This window comes from Vicugna pacos, chromosome 10 (assembly GCF_048564905.1).
Source record: "Vicugna pacos chromosome 10, VicPac4, whole genome shotgun sequence".
NCBI classification, from domain to species: domain Eukaryota; kingdom Metazoa; phylum Chordata; class Mammalia; order Artiodactyla; family Camelidae; genus Vicugna; species Vicugna pacos.
The window spans coordinates 60,499,247-60,519,669 of NC_132996.1; the positions used below are offsets into that span (position 1 = coordinate 60,499,247).

Sequence of the window (20,423 nt, forward strand, 5' to 3'; positions counted from 1 at the left end):
CAGCCCAGAGCTTCAACCAGAGCAGGGGGGCGGGATTAAGAATGAGCTGTAATTAATACCCCACGTCGACTTTCCAAACGAGGGCACACATCCTTCCAAGACTGCTGGGCACTTTGGTTTTTCAAATTAGCTGTACTGATTCCAGACCCAGGCACAGCCATTCTTTCTAACTATGTTCCTTCTCTACAGCAGTGAACTCCCGTCTTCCCTTCAGTGAAGGCCAACTCCCATGTTCCTATTACAAGGAAGAGGGGCAAGTTTCATTTCTGGCAGCACAGGGGCCACCTGAAAATCACGCCTAGAATCAATGGAGGGTTCATTTTCCATCAACCATTCATTTCTTGACCACCAGTTAAGTAAAAGGTGGTGCAGAAAAATTCCTTTGGACTTAAATGATTATACCAAAAGTCTCACACCTGAATCCAACTGCACCTGGAAACTTAGTGACTACAGGGTTTTCTGACTGGGGAAGGAGGCCTTGTGGGAGGCCAAGGATGAATCCTCGGTTTACTTTCTGGTCTTTACTGAGACTGAACATGAAGCAACTGTCAGTCAAGATTCAGAGAGACTCCACTAACCAGGCAGGCAGCTCCTCAGCGCTCCCACACTGTTAGTCAGATGACCCCAAATCCAATTGTGGTGTGACAGCCACTGGAGCCTAGCTAGTCCCTGGGCACAATCTCACCTGCGTTTGGGCAGCAAAGTGGTAGGATCTGAGAGCTCCTTGGAACCATGGTGATGAAGAGAGGGAAGTCATGACCAAAATCTCAAAACAGGGAAGCATGAGATCTCTTTGATCCCCAGGAGCTGCATGTGGAAAACAGGAGAGGTGAGTTCCTCCTATTTCCAAGGAGTAAAAGACAGCACCAAGCCTGGGAGCCAAGAAAAGGTAGAGCTTCTTAAAGAGCCATTATGAACCTTTCTCTTACCACCTGAACACCCAGTTGGTCCCAAGAACAGGTGACAAAGACTGCCCAGCACTCCCAGATACGGAGCATCTTGGGAGACAGTTATAGTTAATGCAAACTTTATTTATAAAAGACTCTTAAATTAGTTGTATCATGCCATGCATTCATACAGAATACAGTGACCCCTCAGGGCTACAGGGAGAAGAGCTCACAAACTCAAAGGAGAACTAGGAAAGAGTTTCTAATAGTTAAAAGTTAGGAAAGATTAGGACAACTTTACAAATGAGCAATTAAAAAAAAAAAAGGATATGGAAACTAGTCTGAGCTGAGAAGAGGGCAGCTGTTTACAAGTCTGTACACTAAACTAAGACAGGGACAGTCGTCTAGAGAGGCAGGATGCTGACGGGAGAAGCAGAGGATGTGCAAATACTTGTGCCACAACGACTCCTCCCCCAGGTCCACGGTATGATACATACAACCAGTTTGTGTACGCGAGGCCTGCCAAGGCCACTTCAACTATGAGGACGTCTAGTTTAGTAAACTAAAGCTGCAGGGTGCCAGGGGAGTAGGGCAGCTTCATTTGCGACTGCTCTTTATTCTCTCCAGTCTTTTTTTCAAGTCGTCAATGTTAGCTGTGGAGGAGGAGGATGTGGTCATGGTTCCTGAAGAGTGAGTCTGGTTGGAGTCCAGGTCTGAATGCTGGTGCTGCTCCCGTGACTCCCGGAGTTGAGACAGTTTGCTGTGCAGCATGTCTGTGGAAGACGCGACGGTAGGAACTGCTGGTTTGGAGAGCAAAGAGGTCAATGGAGGGCGGTCGTCTTGCTGTCGAGAGAAGAAGAGACATTGTCTGAGCAGGTCAGGTTGCGGCTCTGAACAACATACACCAGGGCAGGGCCGCTTCTCGGCCAGCCATCCCGACCCACACGGAAGAGGGGGAGCAGTACCTTTGTATTGTCCAGACCACATCGCTGTCGGAGGATTTTTAGCCTCTCCAGGTAGACAGATGGTCCCACCTCTTCTCCGTTTGTATTACCTAGAGAGGACACTGTGCTTGTGGGAGTGGGCACACACGTGACCTCCATTTGAGGGGAGATGCCTACGGAGGAAATGTAGAAAGAATATTCAAATACACACCCCCACCCCTCTCCAACTTATTAACCTGCCACCAAAGGGAACATTTTGGGGCTTGAATATCATCACTGTACTTGAAGACTAAAAATGTTCACAAGAAATCCATTTGGGGTTGGTGATAAAGGATACTCTGCAATACACAAGACGCACTTAGTGAGAACTTCCAGCACTGATGCAGAAGGCCGTCCATCTACATCCTGAGCTATGCAGGGGTTGCATTTCTGTAATCCCATGGCTAGTCCTAGGCAAGCCACAAAGTCTTAGCTACTCCTGAGTATGGTAAGTGCCCAAGTGAAGACCCTAAGGACTTTAAATGCTTCCAAGAATCAGACTAGGTTTGGACCAGGAGATACAGGGGGGAAAACCCTTATTCAAACCAGGAAGAACAGCAAGGAGCTCAAGGCTATGGTCTATTCATGAGGAAGCGAGGGAAACTGAGGTGTCCAAGAAATACCCCGAAAAAGGGGTAGGGACTGGAGCACTTGAGATCAATATTCTGGCGGGAGAAGCAAAAACCAAATCAAAACCAAAAAAACCCATCATAGTTCTAAATTTCTGAGAAGGAACAACCACAAAATGCAGGCATTTAAAATATCCAATTTGAGTATCAATGAAAAGGTGTTACACAAGCCAAAAGGTAAAGCACTGCGAAGAAAAACTCCTTTATGGTAAACAGAAAAGTAAAACAGGTTACTCTGGGGAAAAAGGAATCCTTTAATGTACAGGTGAGAACACTCAGAGGGTGAAAAATGAAGGAATAATGAAGTTAAAGGCAGCAGTAATAGATGCCCGAGCACTTTAAGGCACTCAGTTATCAGTGGGGACACATGCTTGTGTTGCAAATGTTGACTATCTACAGAAAGGACTCTGGAAATGAGAAAAGGAGGCTCTACCAGAACAGCTCAACCATGGTATGTCCGTGTGGCCACTGGACACTCTGTTCACTGTGCTTCAAGAAAAAGATTGCAGGTTTTGGAGAGGGGTAATTGAAAGTGTTAAAACAAAACAAAAGAAATGACGTAAGAGAACACAACTGAAGCTGCAGCCTAGGAAGATACATGGTGAGAGAGAACACGATGGGAATCTAAAGCCCACAAGGGAACGTGGTTTCACAGGCAAACAAATTTTAGAACTTAAGAGTAGGTAAGCTTCACCAAACTCGGAAAGGACTAAAGGCGGGACCAATGTGAGGGCTCTGCTCTGCATGGTGAGAGGGAACTTTAGTAGTTGGGTCTTTTCTTGGTTTCAGGTTCTTGACAGCTATTTCCTGTAACTGACACCTCCTAAGTCTCCCATTTGTCTCTAGATCCTGTGAGCAGGAACACCAGTACTGGCTTTTTCACTGTGGGGACAGTAATATTTCAGCTTAACATCAGAATAAGCATCCATTCATATCATTGAACAAATACCTACTGAGTGCCTACTATGTGCCAGGCAACAAAACAGACAAAAATCTTTACTCTTGTGGATTTTAAATTCTAGCAGAAACAGACAGACATCCAACAAGCAACCTAATAAACATTATGTCTTACGGCATGTTAGAGAGGTCAGGTGCTACGGGAGGTGAGGGGTAGTTTGCAAGTTTTAAATCAGGTCTCACTGCGACAGTGGTATTTGAACAAAGATGTGAAGGAGAAAAAGGAGCTGCCTCAAGACTGTCTTGAAGAAGAGCAATCTACATGTAAGCAATAGCCAGTGCAAAGGCCCTAAGAAGGTATATGCCTGGTGTGTACCAGGCACAGCAGGGCGGCTGGTGGGGCTGGAGTGAAATGAAAGTCAGGTTGAGCAGCAGGGGAGAGCAGATTCTAGAGGCATCAGGGGGCCATATCTCAGACCTCACAGACCTTATCTGTAAGGCTTTTCGCTTTGCTGAGTGAAAGGGACAGCCTTTGGAAAGTGTTTGAGAAGCACCGTTCTGATGCTACTGTGGAAACGACTATGGGGGGCGGGAGTGGCCGCTGGGAGATCAGGCAGGATAGTGCTGGAATGCACATAAGAGATGATGCTATTCTGATCAGGGCAGTGGCAGTGATGGAGATGAGAAGTGGGGGTGGACTCTGAGTATGTTTTGCAGGTAGAGACAAAAGGATTTCCTGACAGAGGAAGAGAGTACTCAAAAGCTGAGCAAGCTAGAAGGACAAAGTTGCCAACAAGTGACATGGAGAGGAATGCAGACGAGCAGGCTTGGAGACTCTCAGGAGCTTAATTAGTCTTTGACACACTGGGTTTATGATGCCTGCTGGAAACCCCACGGAGATGCTGTGCATGACCTATCAGCTGAGGTGAGGAAGGAGGTCTAAGCTGGGCCTTGCTGGCATAAAAATGGTATTTAAAGTGATGAGAGTAGATGGATTAATTAAGGGGATGAGAGTAAGAAAGGAGAGAGAATCATGGACTGAACCTAGGGGGACACCAACATTAAGAGTTCAGGGAGAAGAAGAATGAGTCAGAGAAGCCAAGGGGGAATAGCAGCGAGGGAGGAGGAAAGCAAGAGAGCATGGAGACCCAGAAGCCCAGGGGAGAAACTGTTTCAAGAGCAGAGACTGTTGTCAAGGCCAAACACCAACGATGGGTCGAGGCAGGTAACTGAGAGTTGACCACTGTCTGCAGCAACGTGAACGTCACTGGTGACCATTAAGTAGTGAGGTGCATGGATATAAATGTAAACCTAGCAAAACCTCTGGTTCCTGAGGCTGGGAGCTATTTGAGCTTATTCCTGGAGCCAGTGGAGGAAACCATACCTGTGGAAGCAGAAATACGGCCTTTGCCCTCCCTCTCCATCTCAATCACCCGAAGGCCTCTCTCAACATAGCTCTGGAAGAACTGTGAGGAATTCTTCAGAAATGGTTCAATGTCAGCATCTGAATATTTCTTCTTATATTCATATAACTCTGCTAGGCCCTAGTTAACAAGAAAAAGGAAGAGGTGGGGATGGATGTTAGTCAGCGACCCTTTTCCATAAAGCAGATCCCCATTTGGGTGAACTCTTTCCCTCTCACCTCTTTAGTGTTCTCTTTAGAGCCAATCTTCTTGAAAATCTCTGCTAAGAAATCATTCACCTTGGCCTTTGATGATTTTTCATCCTGAAAAGTTGAAAGACACAAGGCAGGAATGATAGGTTAGACTTGAGTTACTAAGTAGGAACCAGTGGTTGGAGAAGACTGAAAATATCTCAAAGTCCAGCCCTTTCTGGTATGTTTCTGCACAGAACAGAGGCTCCACCAGGGCAGGGGCTGCAGCAGAGAAACTGACAGTCTCAGGTTTTCAACTAAACTTGAAGAGGAGGGACCTGCCCCTCCACCCCCAGCTAAATAGCTCACAGTGGATTTATCTAGGGAACTTTCTTAGGGACAAAAAGCACATGGTTATAGGTAGTTGATATTTGAAAACTTCAAGACTAGACCAATCCCTGAGCCTTCACCTTAGGCCCTGAGAAAGGCTCCAGGGGCTTATCGCTTTGACAAGAACACCTTCCTCAGCCTTTCAAGTCAGAACACTCACGATTCGAGATGCTCCCTTTTCTGTTTCCTTATCAGACTTGCTCCCGGTCTGGTCCATACTGTGCTTCATCATCCGACAGAGGTGGGCCTCCAGCTCCGACTCATTCTTGTTGTCGATCATTGTTAGGTGGTCTAGGATCTGAGGGAGACACGTGTACGTTCAAGGGCAGTGATGCCACTCCATGATGCTCTCTCAAGCACTCTTGGGGACCCGCTACTGTTTTCACTCACTCACCTTGGGCCCTTTTAATTTGCATAAAGTGTGCAGCAGCGTTTTTAGGGTCCTTATGGGGAATTCACTTTTGCATTGCTTTAGTTTCTCTTTGGGGAAGACCTTCATGAAGATGTGTATATCCAGAAGAATTCTGTCCAGATTAATGCTGTTGATGGTATCAGGTAGTAGTCGAACCATTCTCCAGAGACACTATTGAGAAAAAACCCCACAAAAGTTAGAAAGAGTCACTGAAGAATGAGGATAATCTTTGTCACCACTCATTTCCCCTAAGCTCGGGGATCACTTCTAAAGGATGGTCAGGGATATGGATGTAGCTCATCAGATCTTCCAGGTTCATGAACATAAACAGCTTTATTCACTTCAACCATGTCATTGGCTAAAGTGTGACAAGTCACCCATCTGACCATCTCCACTCCTCCCTCCCACTTCCCTAGAGACAGGGGCCTTAAATGATGAGAAAATGAGGAAATTTTGTCTTGGGTTTATTTGGTACCTGAGACTAGAGTAGTTCACATTACTTAATCAAATCTAACCTGAGGAGTGTAATAACAGTATATGCTATAGATATGTTCATTTGGAGTCTTCTATCAAAGAGACCAAAACATTATAAAGCTATACATATCTTTTCCCCCCAAAGAAATGAAATTTGTCCCATCAAACTCCTTGACTTTTGATTCTAGGAAAACTGGTAAGATACTTAACAAAACAGCTCTTCCTTTTCACTGTTTGAGGCCAGGAATTTTTTAGGCCTGAGCTAGGGGGTATATATTGGAGGAAGGTAAAAATGGAGAACAACTATTTTTTTCAGTTGTGCCTTATCTGATTTGAGTCTGTGTCTTAGTTCCAACTTGTCTTTCCTCACACTAATAAAGTATTACATCTTTGAAAGAAAAGAGATAAAAAAAAAAGAGAGGTGCTCGCAGTCTTTAAGACATTAGCCTGCTGTGACTCCCTTTGAGTGGCAAAGCTATAAAGCTATTCTTTTCTAATTCTCCAAAAAAGAAAAAAGATTAAATCATCTCAACTTCACCTTCATAACAAGCTCTGAGAACTTGGGAGAACTGGCTGTTGCTAGCAGGCTGTCTTGTAGCAGAACAAGCAGGGCGCTAGAAAACAAACAAGCCCAACACAATAGCATTAGTAAGTTTCAAACCTACATTCTAATTAAAATCAGTAATTGAAAGGTTGAATGTAAATATTCTTAATCTGAAATTGAGAGCTTATGGATCTGGAATTTTCTCTGATTACTTGCCATTCAATTATTAAGAAAATAAACATCAATTATCTAAGCTTTGTAAGTTAGCACTCGGTAATTGGTAAAGCTTGTCACTGTCACTGGTAGCTGAGAAAGAAATATATGTGAAATGTACATGAAAGAGAGGGTAACATATAAACTCTACAGTCCTATTCTAGAAAATTTCTCATGATACTGTCTGGCTTACTGAGCTGTTACTAGTTTTAGCTGCTGTCTCAGGTTGGAATACCTTTGGTTCTTGAGGAAGAAAAGAATAATAACTCAACTTATTAGGCAAACCTAAAGTTACAACTGATCTAGTGCCTTCTGGTTTTTATGAGTAGACAAGAGAGAAGCTGTTTCAGGCTCTAATGCTCAGAGTACAGATGTACCTCAGGATGTTGGTCTGGTCTGACTTCTCCAGAACTTTCACCACCAAGAGGTTCACAGAGCGGATCACCTGTTGTCCTTCCTCCAGATCTTCAATTCGAGAATCCAGCATTAAGGTGATGAGACCATGCATCAGGTCTTTCAGCACTCCTGTAGAAGCCTCCCGGGCGAGGCTTTCTATCTGAAATAGCTATCCAATCATAATTGTGTTAGAGAGGTATGAAACTCAATACACAGAGCAAAGAAGATAAACATGGGTGGTATATTCTAGTAAACAATTATATTGTATTTACAAAAATTCAGAGTATTGGGGGAAAAATCACTACACTCTCCCAATCCTCTAAAAGCCAAAATTAATTGATGTGCTTCTTTCCTTTCATAAAAGTATTTTTAATGTATTTTTATTTGTGAAAAGCCAGATAGGGACCAACTATGACTGGTGAAGAAACTGACAGGAAGCAGAATTCCAGTAGTTTGTAAGAATCCTAACAATAAGGTAAGCTGGAGTGTTGCCCAACATCCAGTAGAAGTAGACAACAGCCTGCATGTAAAATCCCACAAGTGACACAGGACTTACTGGACCACCTGAACTGACTCAGGCTTTAGAACCTGGGCAGGATGAGAAACTGAAGGGAAGCTCGTGACCTGCAGAGGTGTCCTTACCGAAATCATGTTGCCAATGATACAGCTATACAACTTGATGATCTCATCCTTCTCCAGTTTCTCATCTGCCATATGTGTGTTGTAGATGAGTCTCAGCTGCATGAATGTGGCTATCAGAAACTGATCAATATGGCCAGACATTGCTTCAGCTTTGTCTTCCTGTCTCAGGACCTCATCAATCTGGTAACAAAAATTCCAAGATGTATTTCCAAACTTCATACTTCTAAGTAGCAGGAAGACACTACAAGTCTCTATAATATTTATTAGCAAAGCACTTCTCCTATCTTACTTTGAAAAAACCCAGTCACTTTACAAATAAATTCCTTAGGAATTCAATCATTCAACAAATATTTACTAAGCAAGATACCATTAGGTGAATTAATTGCAGCTTCTAGTCTAAGAGGCACACTATCACGTGTAGAGAATAACAATCCCAATGTTTAAATGTCTAATTTATTAAAAAGAGTGTTTATTTTATTTTATTTTATTTCATTCCAACAGCTCTGAAGGTAGTCAGGGCTGAGAGTAAGATCTCCATTTACCAGATGAGAACAGTGAGGCTCAATAAAATCAGACTACTTAGTTCAAACTCAAAACTCAGGTTTCTCACATCTTGATCCAGGTCACTACCAGTAAAATGTTTCTATAGGAAAAAACAAGTATTTCATATTCATTACTGTAAAAAGATCTTTATTTTTATGATTACATAAATTACATTCTGAGACAATCATGTCAATCTTCATGAAGATCTTTTCGTGCAGGGCTGCTACACTGCCTAACTCTAGGGGGCACCATTTATAGACTGCAGTGTGAACGGTGCCCCCTGGTGTTGAGGAAGCCAGTGGTTCTCTTTACACATGTATATCCCATAAGCAGGAACAAATAATTTTATATAACAGGGGCTGTTTAACAATGCTATCTCAGCATGGACAAAACAAAAAAATATGTATGTATTTGGAGGGGGCTTCCTCCTCTTTTTCCAAGGTAATTAACAGTCTGATATATATCCTTTCATGTTCACAGAATCATAGACAACCACACATGCACACATATGTAGGGGTCAAGGTTCAGGGCACTGTTTATGCTAACAAGACTATTTATAGCAAATACAATTCTCTGCATCTAGCTTTCCTAACAAAAAATTATGAAAATCCCTAAAGTCATCAAAAATAGTTTTACTTTTAAAGGCTGCATAACAGTCCACATATGCACACATCAAAACTTAATCATTCCCTTCCTGAGAACCTTTCAACATGTTTCCAGTCTGGAATTTTGTCCACTACAAATAATGCTGCAATAAACATCTTTGTGTATATATCCTAATGTACCTGTGTTTAATTTCTAAATGAGAGTCTCAAGAGTTTAACTTTTTTGGCTGGAGGATAAAATATTTTAAATTATGGTATAATAGATATTATTATGTTGCTTTCTTTAAAAAGGCATTAACATGTAACTCACATTTCTACATTTAACATATGAGAATATTGTTTTTTCAGTGTCTCCATCAGCTGTATGTGTTATTACTACTCATTTTACTTTTTGCCACTCTGATGGTTTAAAAGTGATTATCTTATTATTTTAATTTGCATTTCTATGGTGGGGTTGGGTCTGGATATTTTTCATGTGTTTACTGGCCATTTGGATATCTTCTGTTATTTGTCTATTCATTTCCTTGGGTTATTTTTTTCTATTAGGGTCTCTTTCTCAAGAGTTGATAATAGCTCTGTTTACTATAGCTATTAATCCTTTATTGGTCATATGGGTTACAAATCAAATATATTCCACAATATAACACTTGTTTATCAACAGTATGTGGTACATTTCTCAGATTAAAATCTTAAAATTCTTATATGATCAAACTTGTCTTTTCATTCTGAGCTTCCCTCATTTTTTTTTAAATGGTCTCCCCAAATTCCTTGGTTATTTCAAAAAATTTGGAAGGGGGATCTGTTGTTTCAAGTTTCCACAAGGTTACGTGTGTGTTATCTTATTAAAAAAAAAAATCTCTTCTGCATCTATGGTTGGTTCCTTCCTCATTCCTGATACTTGTATTTTTGCTCTCTAATCAGGCTAGTAAGAGATTTTTTAAATTTTTAACTTAGTTTTTTTTTTTAACAAGAACCAGCTTTTAGATTTATTATTTTAAAAATCAATTTCATGAATTTTAGCTTCATTATTTCCTACCCTCAAATTTCTTTTAAGTTTTTCTAATTTCTTTTTTTGTCTTTTGGTGGGGGAATTGCATTTATCTATTTATTTTACTGGAGGTACTGGGAATTGAACCCAGGACCTCATGCATGCTAGGCACATGCTCTACCACTGAGCTATACCCTCCTCCTAATTTTTCTAATTTCTAAGTGTCAGTAGTAAGTTTCTTTATTTTAGCTTTTATTCAATCATAAGTGCGCTTCAGGCAATACATTTTTCTGAGTTCAACAGCTTCAATAGTTTTAGAGTGAAATGCTTTTCCCTTCACTAATAAGAGTTTTGGGTGGTTTTTTGTTTTTTTGATCAAAGGGTTACTTAGGAGGGTGTTTCATGCTTTCCAAGTAGCCAATATTTTTTGTGATATTAATACTATTTATTAAAAATTTTGTTGGGTTACTGGCAAAGAATTTGGTCAGTATATCTTTCACTTTTTGTATTTGTTAACAGATTTTTTAATGCTTCCTCTGCTTTAAGTTTCCTATATAGATGTGAGTCTGTTTCTGGCACTTTGTTCCATCCCAAGGGTCTATCTGCTTATCCCTGGGCCAGTACTACATTGACTTAATTATAGTGGCTCTGTAATCAATGTTGATAGTCAGTGATGCAAGTCCTCTCCACTGTGTTATTTTTAAAAATTGTCTTAAAATGATCTTTGCTATTCTTACGCCCTTTGATTTTCCATATAAATTTTAGAATCAGCTTCTCAACTTCAGAAAAAAACTATTAAGATTTTGATGGGAATGGCATTGAATTTACAGATTAATCTGAGAACTACCATCTTTACAATCCTGAAATTGTGAACACAGTATATTGTCCATTTATCTGGAAATTCTCTGGTGTCATTCAACAAAGCTTTACAATTTTCTCTGTAAAGGTCATACATATACACCGCTTCATAATTCCTAGATACTTGAATTTTTTGTTGCTGAGGGTTTTATTATTTTTTAAAATTATTGTGAAATATATATAATACAAAATTTACCACTTTAACCATTTTTGAGTGAACAATCGTATAAGTATAATCACAATGTTGTATAACCATCATCACTATTTCCATGACTTTGTCATTATCCCAAACAGGATTTGTACTCATTAAATAATAACTCTATCCACCTCCTTGCCCAACCCCTTGGTAAACTCTATTTTCTGCCTCTGTGTATTTGGCTATTCTAGGTACCTCATATAAGTCAAATCAAACAATATTTGTCCCTCTGTGCCTGATTTATTTGATTTAGTATAATGCTTTCAAGGTTCATCACGTTGTAGCATGTGTCAGAATTTCATTCTTCTTTATGGGTGGTAATATTCCATTCTATGTATATACATTTGCTTATCCATTCATCTGTTGATGGATACCTGGGTTGTTTCCACCCTTTGTCTACTGTGAACAATGCTGCTGTGAACATTAGTGCACAAGTATTTGTCTGAACCCCTGCGTTCTAGGAGGGAGTCTGGGGATCTTATTATAATTTTATGTTTAACTTTTTGAGTAAATGCAAAACTGTTTTCCACAATTGGTATACTACTTTATGTTTCCACCAGCAATACAAGCAGGTTCCAATTTCTCCACATCCTCATCAACGCTTGTTATTTCCCATTAGACGGAAAAAAAGAAAAGAAAGAAAAAAAAACCCTAATGGGTATGATGTGGCATCTCACTGTGGGTTTGATTTGCACTTCCCTAATGACTAATGATGGTAAAAATCTTTTCACTTGCTTATTGGCCATCTGTGTATCTTCTTTGGAGAAATGTCTATTCATGTCCTTTGCCCATTTCTGAACTGGGTTTTGTTTTTCTGTTATTGAGTTCTGGGAGTTCTTATGTGTTCTGGCTATTAATCCCCTATCAGATATATGATTTGCAAATGTTTTCTCTCATTCTGTAAGTTGCCTTTTCACTCTTGTGCTAGTGTCCTTTGATGCATAAAAGGTCTTAACTTTGATGAAGTTCAATTTAATTTTTTTTTTTGCCTATTTTGTTGTCATATCCAAGAAGTCACTGCCAAATTCAGTATCATGAAGGTCTTCTCCTGTTTCTTCCTAAGAATTTTACAATTTTAGCTTTTACATTTATGTCTTTGATCCATTTTGAGTTAAATTTTGTATATGGTATGAGAGTCGAACTTCATTCTTTTGCATGTGGAGAAACATTTTTCCAACCATCATTTGTTTAAAAGACTATCCTTTGCCCACTGAACAATCTTGTTACCCTTTTCATTCAGACCACTAATTTGGTTTCTGTAGCGTTCATTCTCTCCTTCAGTCCTTCTACTCAATTAAAAAATTCTAAAGCCATGGTTTTTTCCCTTGGAAGAATCTTTCTGCACCCTACTCCCTTCCCCATCATGGTCATCATGTCTCCTTTAGCAGTTTTATTTTGCCAGGACATTGCTGTTCTGGTTATTTTATTTTATTCTTCTTCCCAGTTACTGGGTCCCTTAAGGTATGTTATGATTCTTTACATATTCAGGATTCAATCTTGGGCCTGCCTTTTGGAAACTCTCAAGAATGGCAATCTGAGAATGGGAGATACAGCATTTCTGCCCTGCAGGCTGTGGTACACCGACTGGCAAGCTGTTAGTCATATGGCAAAGTACCAAGAGCAGGCATTTCTGCTCTTTGGTCTCTAAAGGTATAGAAGCCACAGACTTGCCAGGCTCAGATAGTGAATTCAGCCTTTTTCTCCCGCTCCCCGTAGTTCCTTGGAGGCAGAAGAGAACACCAGGTCCTCCTACTAACACTCACATAGGTCACCACTACTCTTCCTCTGGGACACTACCAATCTTCACAGATGAAAAGAGCAATCACTGCAGGATTTCTGACGTTTTGATCCTATTCCCTGGGCGCTACACTATTGAACCTCAGGTTCTCCTTAGGCCCATATGGAAAAAAGTCTTGTACTTGTACCATATAGAGCTTGGACTTGCTTACACATTTCAGATTCTACCCACCTGACCCAGCAGCTCCTCTACTCAGAAAAGGCAGATGGTGTTGGACTGAAGTTGACAGAAAAAGGTCACAGGGATGCATGCATTCAAGTCACTATTTTCCAAAATCCCCTCTATTTGTTTTTCTTCCAATATCAAAACTGTTAACAGGAGACTATCTGTCAAACAACAGCAAAAACCTCGTGCTAGGATTCCAGTTCTCCCCTTCTATCCTCACCATCTGTCTTTGTGGGGATGTCTAATAGCTTCTCAGACTTAAGACAGCAAAGATGTAGCTCTTCATTTCCACCTCTCAGCTCTTCCTCCATCCTTCCCCATCTCAGTACACAGCACCACTATCCAGCCAGTTGCTCATACCAAAAAACAAGGAACTACTACTTATTCCTCTCCTCCTTCATTTCACATTCAATGTATCACCAAGTCCTGTGGACTCTACCTCTGAAAGACACCCTGAAACCATCTACTCTTCTTCCTCTCCACTACCATCATCCTAGTGCACCTATCTTTCATGTGAACTACAGCCATAGCTTCTTAACAGGTCTCTCAGAATCCATGCTTGCCCCACCCATACAATCTGGTGTCTACAGAGTGGCCAGAGTGGCTTTTCCCCCAATTAAAAAAGGTTCAAATGCTACAGAAATGTAGGAAGTGTAGTAAAAGAACTTTTTAAAATCCTGAATCATTTGCGAGTGTCAGTCTGATGCTCCATGCCCCTCTGATACTTCAGCATGCATTCTTGTGGACATTCTCTTCCATAATCATGCTCATGCTACAAGGATCAAAGTCAGGCAAATACTGTTGTCACTACCATCTAATCCCCAGGCTCCATCCCATTTTCTCCAGTTGCCCCAATTATGTTCTTTATAGCTGAAGGCCAGTCTAGTATCATGCACTGCATTTCACTGTCATGTCTCTTAGTCTCTTCAGTCTAGACCAGTTTCCTCAGTCTTTCCTTGACTTTCTTCACCTTGAGACTTTGTCACATGTCCCTCAGTTTACATTTGTTTGATGTTTCCTCATGATTAGATGATATTAGGAATGTCAGCAAAGTGACGCTGAATTCCCATTGGATCCTATCAGGTGGCACATAATTTCATTTTGTCGTATGATTGATTATGTTTGCTTTGATCACTTAGTTAAGGTGGTATCTGCTAGGTTTCTCTGGCAAATCATTCTTTGTATTTTGGTGTTTTTTTTGGGTACTTTTAATCTGTTTGTCCTTTGTATTTTGTGGGGAGGTACTATGAAGCTATGTAAATATTCCATTTCTCTTCAAATTTTTAATTAGCTTATATATGCATGGGCTTGTGGTTTCCTATTTTATTAAATTTTATTGACTTCAATAACCTTATAAATTATATTCAGTTTATGGGGTTATAACTCATTACTATCACTATTTATTTTGATGTTCAAACTGTGTTCTGTTCAAACAGTAAGTCTGTTCTGGTTGGCCTCTGTGTCCTTCCACATGTCCCTTGCTGTCTGGTGCAACAAGATACTCCAGGATCATCCTGTACTTTCCCTGATTCAGCCCTGGAATCTGCCACTTCTCAAGGAACCCTTATTCCTTTCAGTAGAAAATGGTATTTAGAAGACAAGATCTGGGGTGCTCATTGCTGTTAGGGTATTGCTGTTTTCAGGTCCTCTCAGTGAAAAGAGCTAGGGAACATATGTATATTATATACCTATATATGTATATAATCTATAACATACATTTATATGCCACATATACATTCACACTGTTATTTCTACATCTGTCTATTGAAAACCACAAGTTCATACTGATGCATCTAATTCTGGTCCAACACCAGAGTTTATTCTATTTTGCTGTCCTTCCATATTTGTATTGTCGTCCTCTGACAGTGAGAAACCTGGCTCCCATTTCCCTCATTGTATTTATTTATTTGACTGATCCCTTTGTATGTCCCAATCTCCCATCTCTGCCACCAGCCCTTCCCCCTGCTCATTTCTCCTGCTTTGGCTCTGACTCCCCATTCTGAGTCACCTGCCTGCCACCCTGCTTCCCTCCAACACACGTGGATATCCTCCTCACCCAGCCTGGGGTCCTACTACCATGCCAGAAAGGCTCCGCCCAAGGACATTCTCCTCTTTGTTTGGGCTCTGCGTCACCCCTTCTGTATGACAGCCTCCTCATGGCATTTGGGCTTGGGGACCCACACATGGGCTACTAAGGCTCTCTACTCCCACCCCCCTGCCACAAGGTTGATGCCTACCTTGTTCTACCCAACTTACTGGCTTTATGACTAGACTGTTAAGGAAGGGAAGCTGAGGAAGAAGAGAACCATTTTTTAAAAACATGCAGCTTCTTTGCTCAAAATTCTCTAATGGCTTCCTATCACACTTAAAATAAAATCCAAACAACTACCCCAGGGTTTTTATGATCTGGTCTGTCTCCACCTCTCAAATCGCATTCTGTACCATTCTCCCTCTTGCCAACTATGTTCTATTCTGGACACACGGGCCTCTGTTTCCTTGAACACACCAAGCTCATTCCTACCCTAGAGCTTTTGTACTAGCTGTCCTTTGCTTGAACCCTGGCTACCAATCTAAATAACCAGTACTTAGTTCCTTCTCTCCCATCACCCCATTTGCGTTATATTTATACAATAGTTACTATTATCTGATATTTTCTTGTTTACTGTTGTCTCTGTCCACTAAAATCTATGTAAGTTCCATGAGAGCTGATTCCTACTTAACTGCTTTTTCCAGCCTCTAGTGAAAGAATGCAACTGTAAAAAGTAAGGCTCTATTAGAGCTCTATCCTGTGAGACAAGTGATGACTGTGAGTGGTCCCTGTGCACTTTTTTCATCAGGGCAGTACTGACACTGCCTGCCTCCCTTAATACTGTGACCGGTGTGCAACTATCACTGTTACAGCCTCTATATCCGACAGTGGAATCGCTGTCATGAGTAATAACCCCATTACCTGTGTCAGAGCTTGGATGCTTGTGTTGATGTCACCACTGGCTACTTGGGAGATAATGAAATTGATTGTGGATGCTGTATTACTGTGCATATCATCGAAGTGTGGAGAAACAGCCCGGATCCTAGAGAGTGGAGCAAAGGAAACAATTCAATCTTTATTACAAAGTATCCCAATGAGTTGGAATTATGCACTTCCCTACTAGATACAGGTTTTAGTAAAGAACTTCTATTAGTCAGATGGTAAACTGTTCTAAAAAGTTCTAACTGAACAGAGAGCTCTTTTCAACATATATACTCTGATGATCATGAACTGCTTATACTTAGATGAAATGGGTGAACTTACTTGGGTTCAGGAATAAGGACTGGTTCAAAAATGTCGTCCAGTTTGTGCTGAACAAGTTCTGGCATTTCACATCGGACTGTGCCATTGTCATTTTCAATCTCATCTAGATCCAGTTGGAATTCTCGGCGAACCATCTGGGCTGCCTCAGGATGCCCACTCATGCTTCGGGCTTGGCTAAGGGAAGCAAAAGGAGGCTCCTGAACTAAAAGAGACTTCTTAACCAAAGGGCAAGAGAAGCACTGCCAGCTGCCCCAAAGCTTCACGACGGATGTTCAACTTCTGGTTTCAGCCCCCCTGAATGATTTAAGTCCTCGAGTCTAACCAAGTGTTTTCAATGGGCAACAACACTGGTTCATGAATATCCTGAGAGCAGATTTCTTTAACTTGTACTTAAGGTATTGCCAAATTATAAGTATCCTCTCTAGTTCACTAAAGCCAACAAACCTTGTGCTGCTATTCCAGCTGGGGCAGTAAATAACAAAGTATACTTCATTGACTCAAAGTTCATTACTTCTGGGCAAAAATTTGAAAAATATTTATAGACTGCCTGGTTCTTTTCCACCAGTTTAACCAGTGTATACATTTTTCTAATTATAAGCATCATCCCATGCAGTGTTCAGTAAGTTTTATACTTGAGGGACAGTCCGTCACCTCTTTTTAGAAATATTCATTCTTGACAGGTCAGGGCCAGGATTACAACCAAACAACAGATATTCATGGTTTCAAAATTCAAATTGGTTAAAATTATACTCATGACACAACCCAAAATAGAGTTGTCTTGCTTAGAAGGTAGTTAATTTTGAGTCCCCAAGCCAATTCTGGGTTGCATGCATTTTACTTAGCCTATCTGAAGAAAAGGAACACAAAGAAGAAAGTGAATCAATATTTTAGCTACATGAGATTGAGCTGACACTTCTGCTAGCCAGTGGACTTTCAGGGAAGGCTTGATTCATGGCATACTTGGACACCCTCTACCCTGGTTATAAACTACAACAATCGCCCTCCAGAGGGGATGAATCCAAGCCAGAAGTTAGAAAGATATAAGAGCCCTGCTAATGAGAAATTAGCAGGCAGTACTTACATCCTATAAGTGCGATACATAATTCTGTCCACGGAAAAGCAGTGAAAGAAGGCACAAGACTATTTAGAAGTGGTTTTGAGACAAAGACACAGACAATGAAGGCTGAAGGATTAAACATTTGGTTACAAGACATTTACCCCGACACTGTGTCATGCATGATAATGGCTACAAGAACTCGAGATTATGTTACAGGATAAGCTCGCAGCACATAAGGCAAAGTCCAAAGAGATGCTCTCAAGACACTTATCTCCATCCACATACTTGAGTTTGGAGGACATGTCCTCAGCCGGTCCCTTGCGGAGCATGTTAGTATTGGAGCTCATGCTCTGTGTGCGCTGAGGCTTCTCTTCCACCTGTTTTATTGGTGCAGCAGAAGGCCTCTTTGCTGACCGCTTAATCCTCTCCTCAAGCATGCTCATATCTTTTTCAGAAAGCTGTCAAAAGAGGTCCAATATAATTTATTAGCATACCTCTCTAGTAGAATATGAGGAGAATTAAAAACGTAATTGGAAGACTCAAGAATTAATATCCATTTTCATGTCAAAGCAAACAGAACCTATCAGGGTAAATTTACTTTCAAAACACTGCCTACATTTTAAAATCGACTATTGTCAAAACCTGACCTATTATAATAGGAGAACATATGAAAGAAGGGAAGGATACAAAAGGGAAGGCTATTAATAACTGTGAATAAAAAAATCAAGAATTAAATGAAGTTTCCTCATTTTTGTTGTGTTACCACTAACCAGCTGTGTGACTGTGGGTGAGAAGCTTCACTTTCGGTCATCTGTAAAATTCCCATCTGCTTTATCTCCTTCATTGGGGTGTAGTGAGGATTTAATGAGATTAATACAAGTTAAAAAATATAAGCACAGTATAAATATATGTGCTACTAAGGGTGAAAAACTGGAGTCCAGCCACATTAGTGAGTGGCTCAGAGGAATTAGAGTCAGAAGCAGAACCTTCTGTGCTTGGGGAGTCTGGCTCATGGCTGCAACTCAAGACTTCTGATCTGACATGTACTGCAACCCACATTATATGCAAGTAAGTACCTGTTCACTAAAAAATAAATGCACTAAAAATTACAGAGGAGATTGCCAGGCAGAATTTACATCTCAGACTAGCTCAGATTTCTTGATTCAAAAATAGCTCTCATCTAAAGCAAACTGGTATGAGGGGGATGCTCAGAAAAGAAAATCTAATTTCCAGTAAGACACAGCATAAGTAATCAGAGACACCCTCAAGGGCTTACCTGGATTCTAGATCACTTGGATAGGTTGAGTTTTAATAAAAAGTGGTAAAAACTTAGCTAGAGTTGAGATGGCATGAAACCTGACACCAGTGATCTGGCAATTCACAACATACTGAAAATATTCAGAGAAAATCACTCACGGTTCCAATCAGCTTGAACACCTGGTCCCCATGTACATTGTACACTGTGACGATGGTGTTGAGGGCAGCATTGCGCACAGCGTTGTCACGGTCTCCTATGTGAATCGCTATCTCCTTTAAGGCTTTTCCCGGGGTTGGTTGGCAAACATTCATGCCATAGGACTCGACCAGACACCCCAGTTCTTCCAGGCACTCTGATGGGGGAAAAAGGCTAGATTAAGGAGACTCAACACACATTTGGCATAGAGACTTATCTTTACTAAATAAATTTTCCTTGGCATACATGAAGGACTAAAATCTTATTCTGGCTGTGCTGAGAATTCTTCCTTGTTTATTGCCTTCTTATAAAACACTCAATGAAACAATGGTGTTATAGCAAGTGCTCCTAGAAGAAAGGGATGCCTGTGAGTCAGATGGCCCCTGTGCACTTGATTTTGTCACCAGGGTGGTACTGAGCGGTGCCTGTATCACCTGATACTGTGGCTCCACCAGTGTGCAACTCATCACTCTCACAGTCCAAATAAGAAGGCTGTAATCACTGATAAAGACACTAAAGAAATTTCCTGGTTCATCTATAAACTATTTCTATTAGAGGTCACTGTTGCAGATTTACACCTTAATTTAAATTGTTGCTTTACCTGCTCTTTGCTTAGAGTTTTTGGATTTGGTTCCTTCCATAATGAAGGGGAACATCTTGCTGGCTGGGTAGACAAGGCACATCCGGTTAAGGATGGCACGGACATCTTTACGAATGACGTCCTTTGGTTCTCCGACCTAGTCAACAAGGAAAATTATGATTAACCGAGGCATTTTCTGAGTAGCAAAGGTTTCTCCCATGAACAGGGACATGGGAATGAACAGTAGATGGTATCATCATACAACAAATGAAGAAAGGAGAGGGAATAAAAGTATAGGAACTGAGGTAGCGGGGAATTTGAGTAGTCTTCCAGAGTGAGAACAACACATTACCTTGAGGATGAGATAGGGGATGAAGGAAGATGCTTCGTTCTCAGTAAGATGATACTCCTCCTCACTTAACAGGGTGAAGAGCAATTTTAAATATTCTAGGGCTTTCATTAAGACGCTTGTATTGGTGTCAAAAAACCGCAGGGTAAGCCATTTTAAGATAAGATCCAGGCAACCAATGACACCCTCTTTTTCACTCTCTAAGTGCTTGAGACAAAACAAGACAAAACCCTCCAAATTAGACTGTATAAAAATTTAAGTTCTATTATGCAAGTAAGTCTTAAATTTCACTGCAGTCCAAAAAGAAAATGACAGATCGCTAAGCCTCCATTTAAGACCAAAATTATAGACCGACAGTCGTTTATTCTGTCAAATAATAAGAAAGCTCTAAAAACAGAGAACATGGTGTATTCCAGTTCCTTCTCAAGTCATGCAAACTTCCGATTATTTCACAGGGTTCAGTATTTTCACATGCCTG

The 20,423-nt window shown here is 40.8% G+C and overlaps 1 protein-coding gene and 2 non-coding genes across 9 annotated transcripts in view; all 3 read right to left on the minus strand.

Annotated features, from left to right (window-relative positions):
- Positions 1-1,010: 1,010 nt before the first annotated feature.
- CKAP5 (cytoskeleton associated protein 5) overlaps positions 1,011-20,423 on the minus strand; it is an 89,641-nt gene continuing 70,228 nt past the window's right edge. For all 7 annotated transcript variants that reach the window (XM_006212285.4, XM_072969887.1, XM_072969885.1 and 4 more), the window contains exons 30-44: positions 19,949-20,152; positions 19,618-19,753; positions 18,980-19,173; positions 17,849-18,021; positions 16,507-16,680; positions 16,165-16,285; positions 8,062-8,241; positions 7,401-7,588; positions 6,805-6,880; positions 5,775-5,963; positions 5,541-5,678; positions 5,039-5,122; positions 4,781-4,940; positions 1,853-2,004; positions 1,011-1,730 (exon numbers count right to left, since the gene is read on the minus strand). In XM_006212285.4, coding sequence (XP_006212347.1) covers positions 1,485-1,730; positions 1,853-2,004; positions 4,781-4,940; positions 5,039-5,122; positions 5,541-5,678; positions 5,775-5,963; positions 6,805-6,880; positions 7,401-7,588; positions 8,062-8,241; positions 16,165-16,285; positions 16,507-16,680; positions 17,849-18,021; positions 18,980-19,173; positions 19,618-19,753; positions 19,949-20,152 — 2,415 coding nt within the window. In that variant the 3' untranslated portion in view covers positions 1,011-1,484. The remainder of the gene's footprint in view (positions 1,731-1,852; positions 2,005-4,780; positions 4,941-5,038; positions 5,123-5,540; positions 5,679-5,774; positions 5,964-6,804; positions 6,881-7,400; positions 7,589-8,061; positions 8,242-16,164; positions 16,286-16,506; positions 16,681-17,848; positions 18,022-18,979; positions 19,174-19,617; positions 19,754-19,948; positions 20,153-20,423) is intronic.
- LOC116285537 (small nucleolar RNA SNORD67) lies at positions 16,016-16,114 on the minus strand. Its single transcript, XR_004195250.1, has one exon. It is a non-coding gene; the product is annotated as a small nucleolar RNA SNORD67 (small nucleolar RNA).
- On the minus strand, positions 19,383-19,493 carry LOC116285536 (small nucleolar RNA SNORD67). Its single transcript, XR_004195249.1, has one exon. It is a non-coding gene; the product is annotated as a small nucleolar RNA SNORD67 (small nucleolar RNA).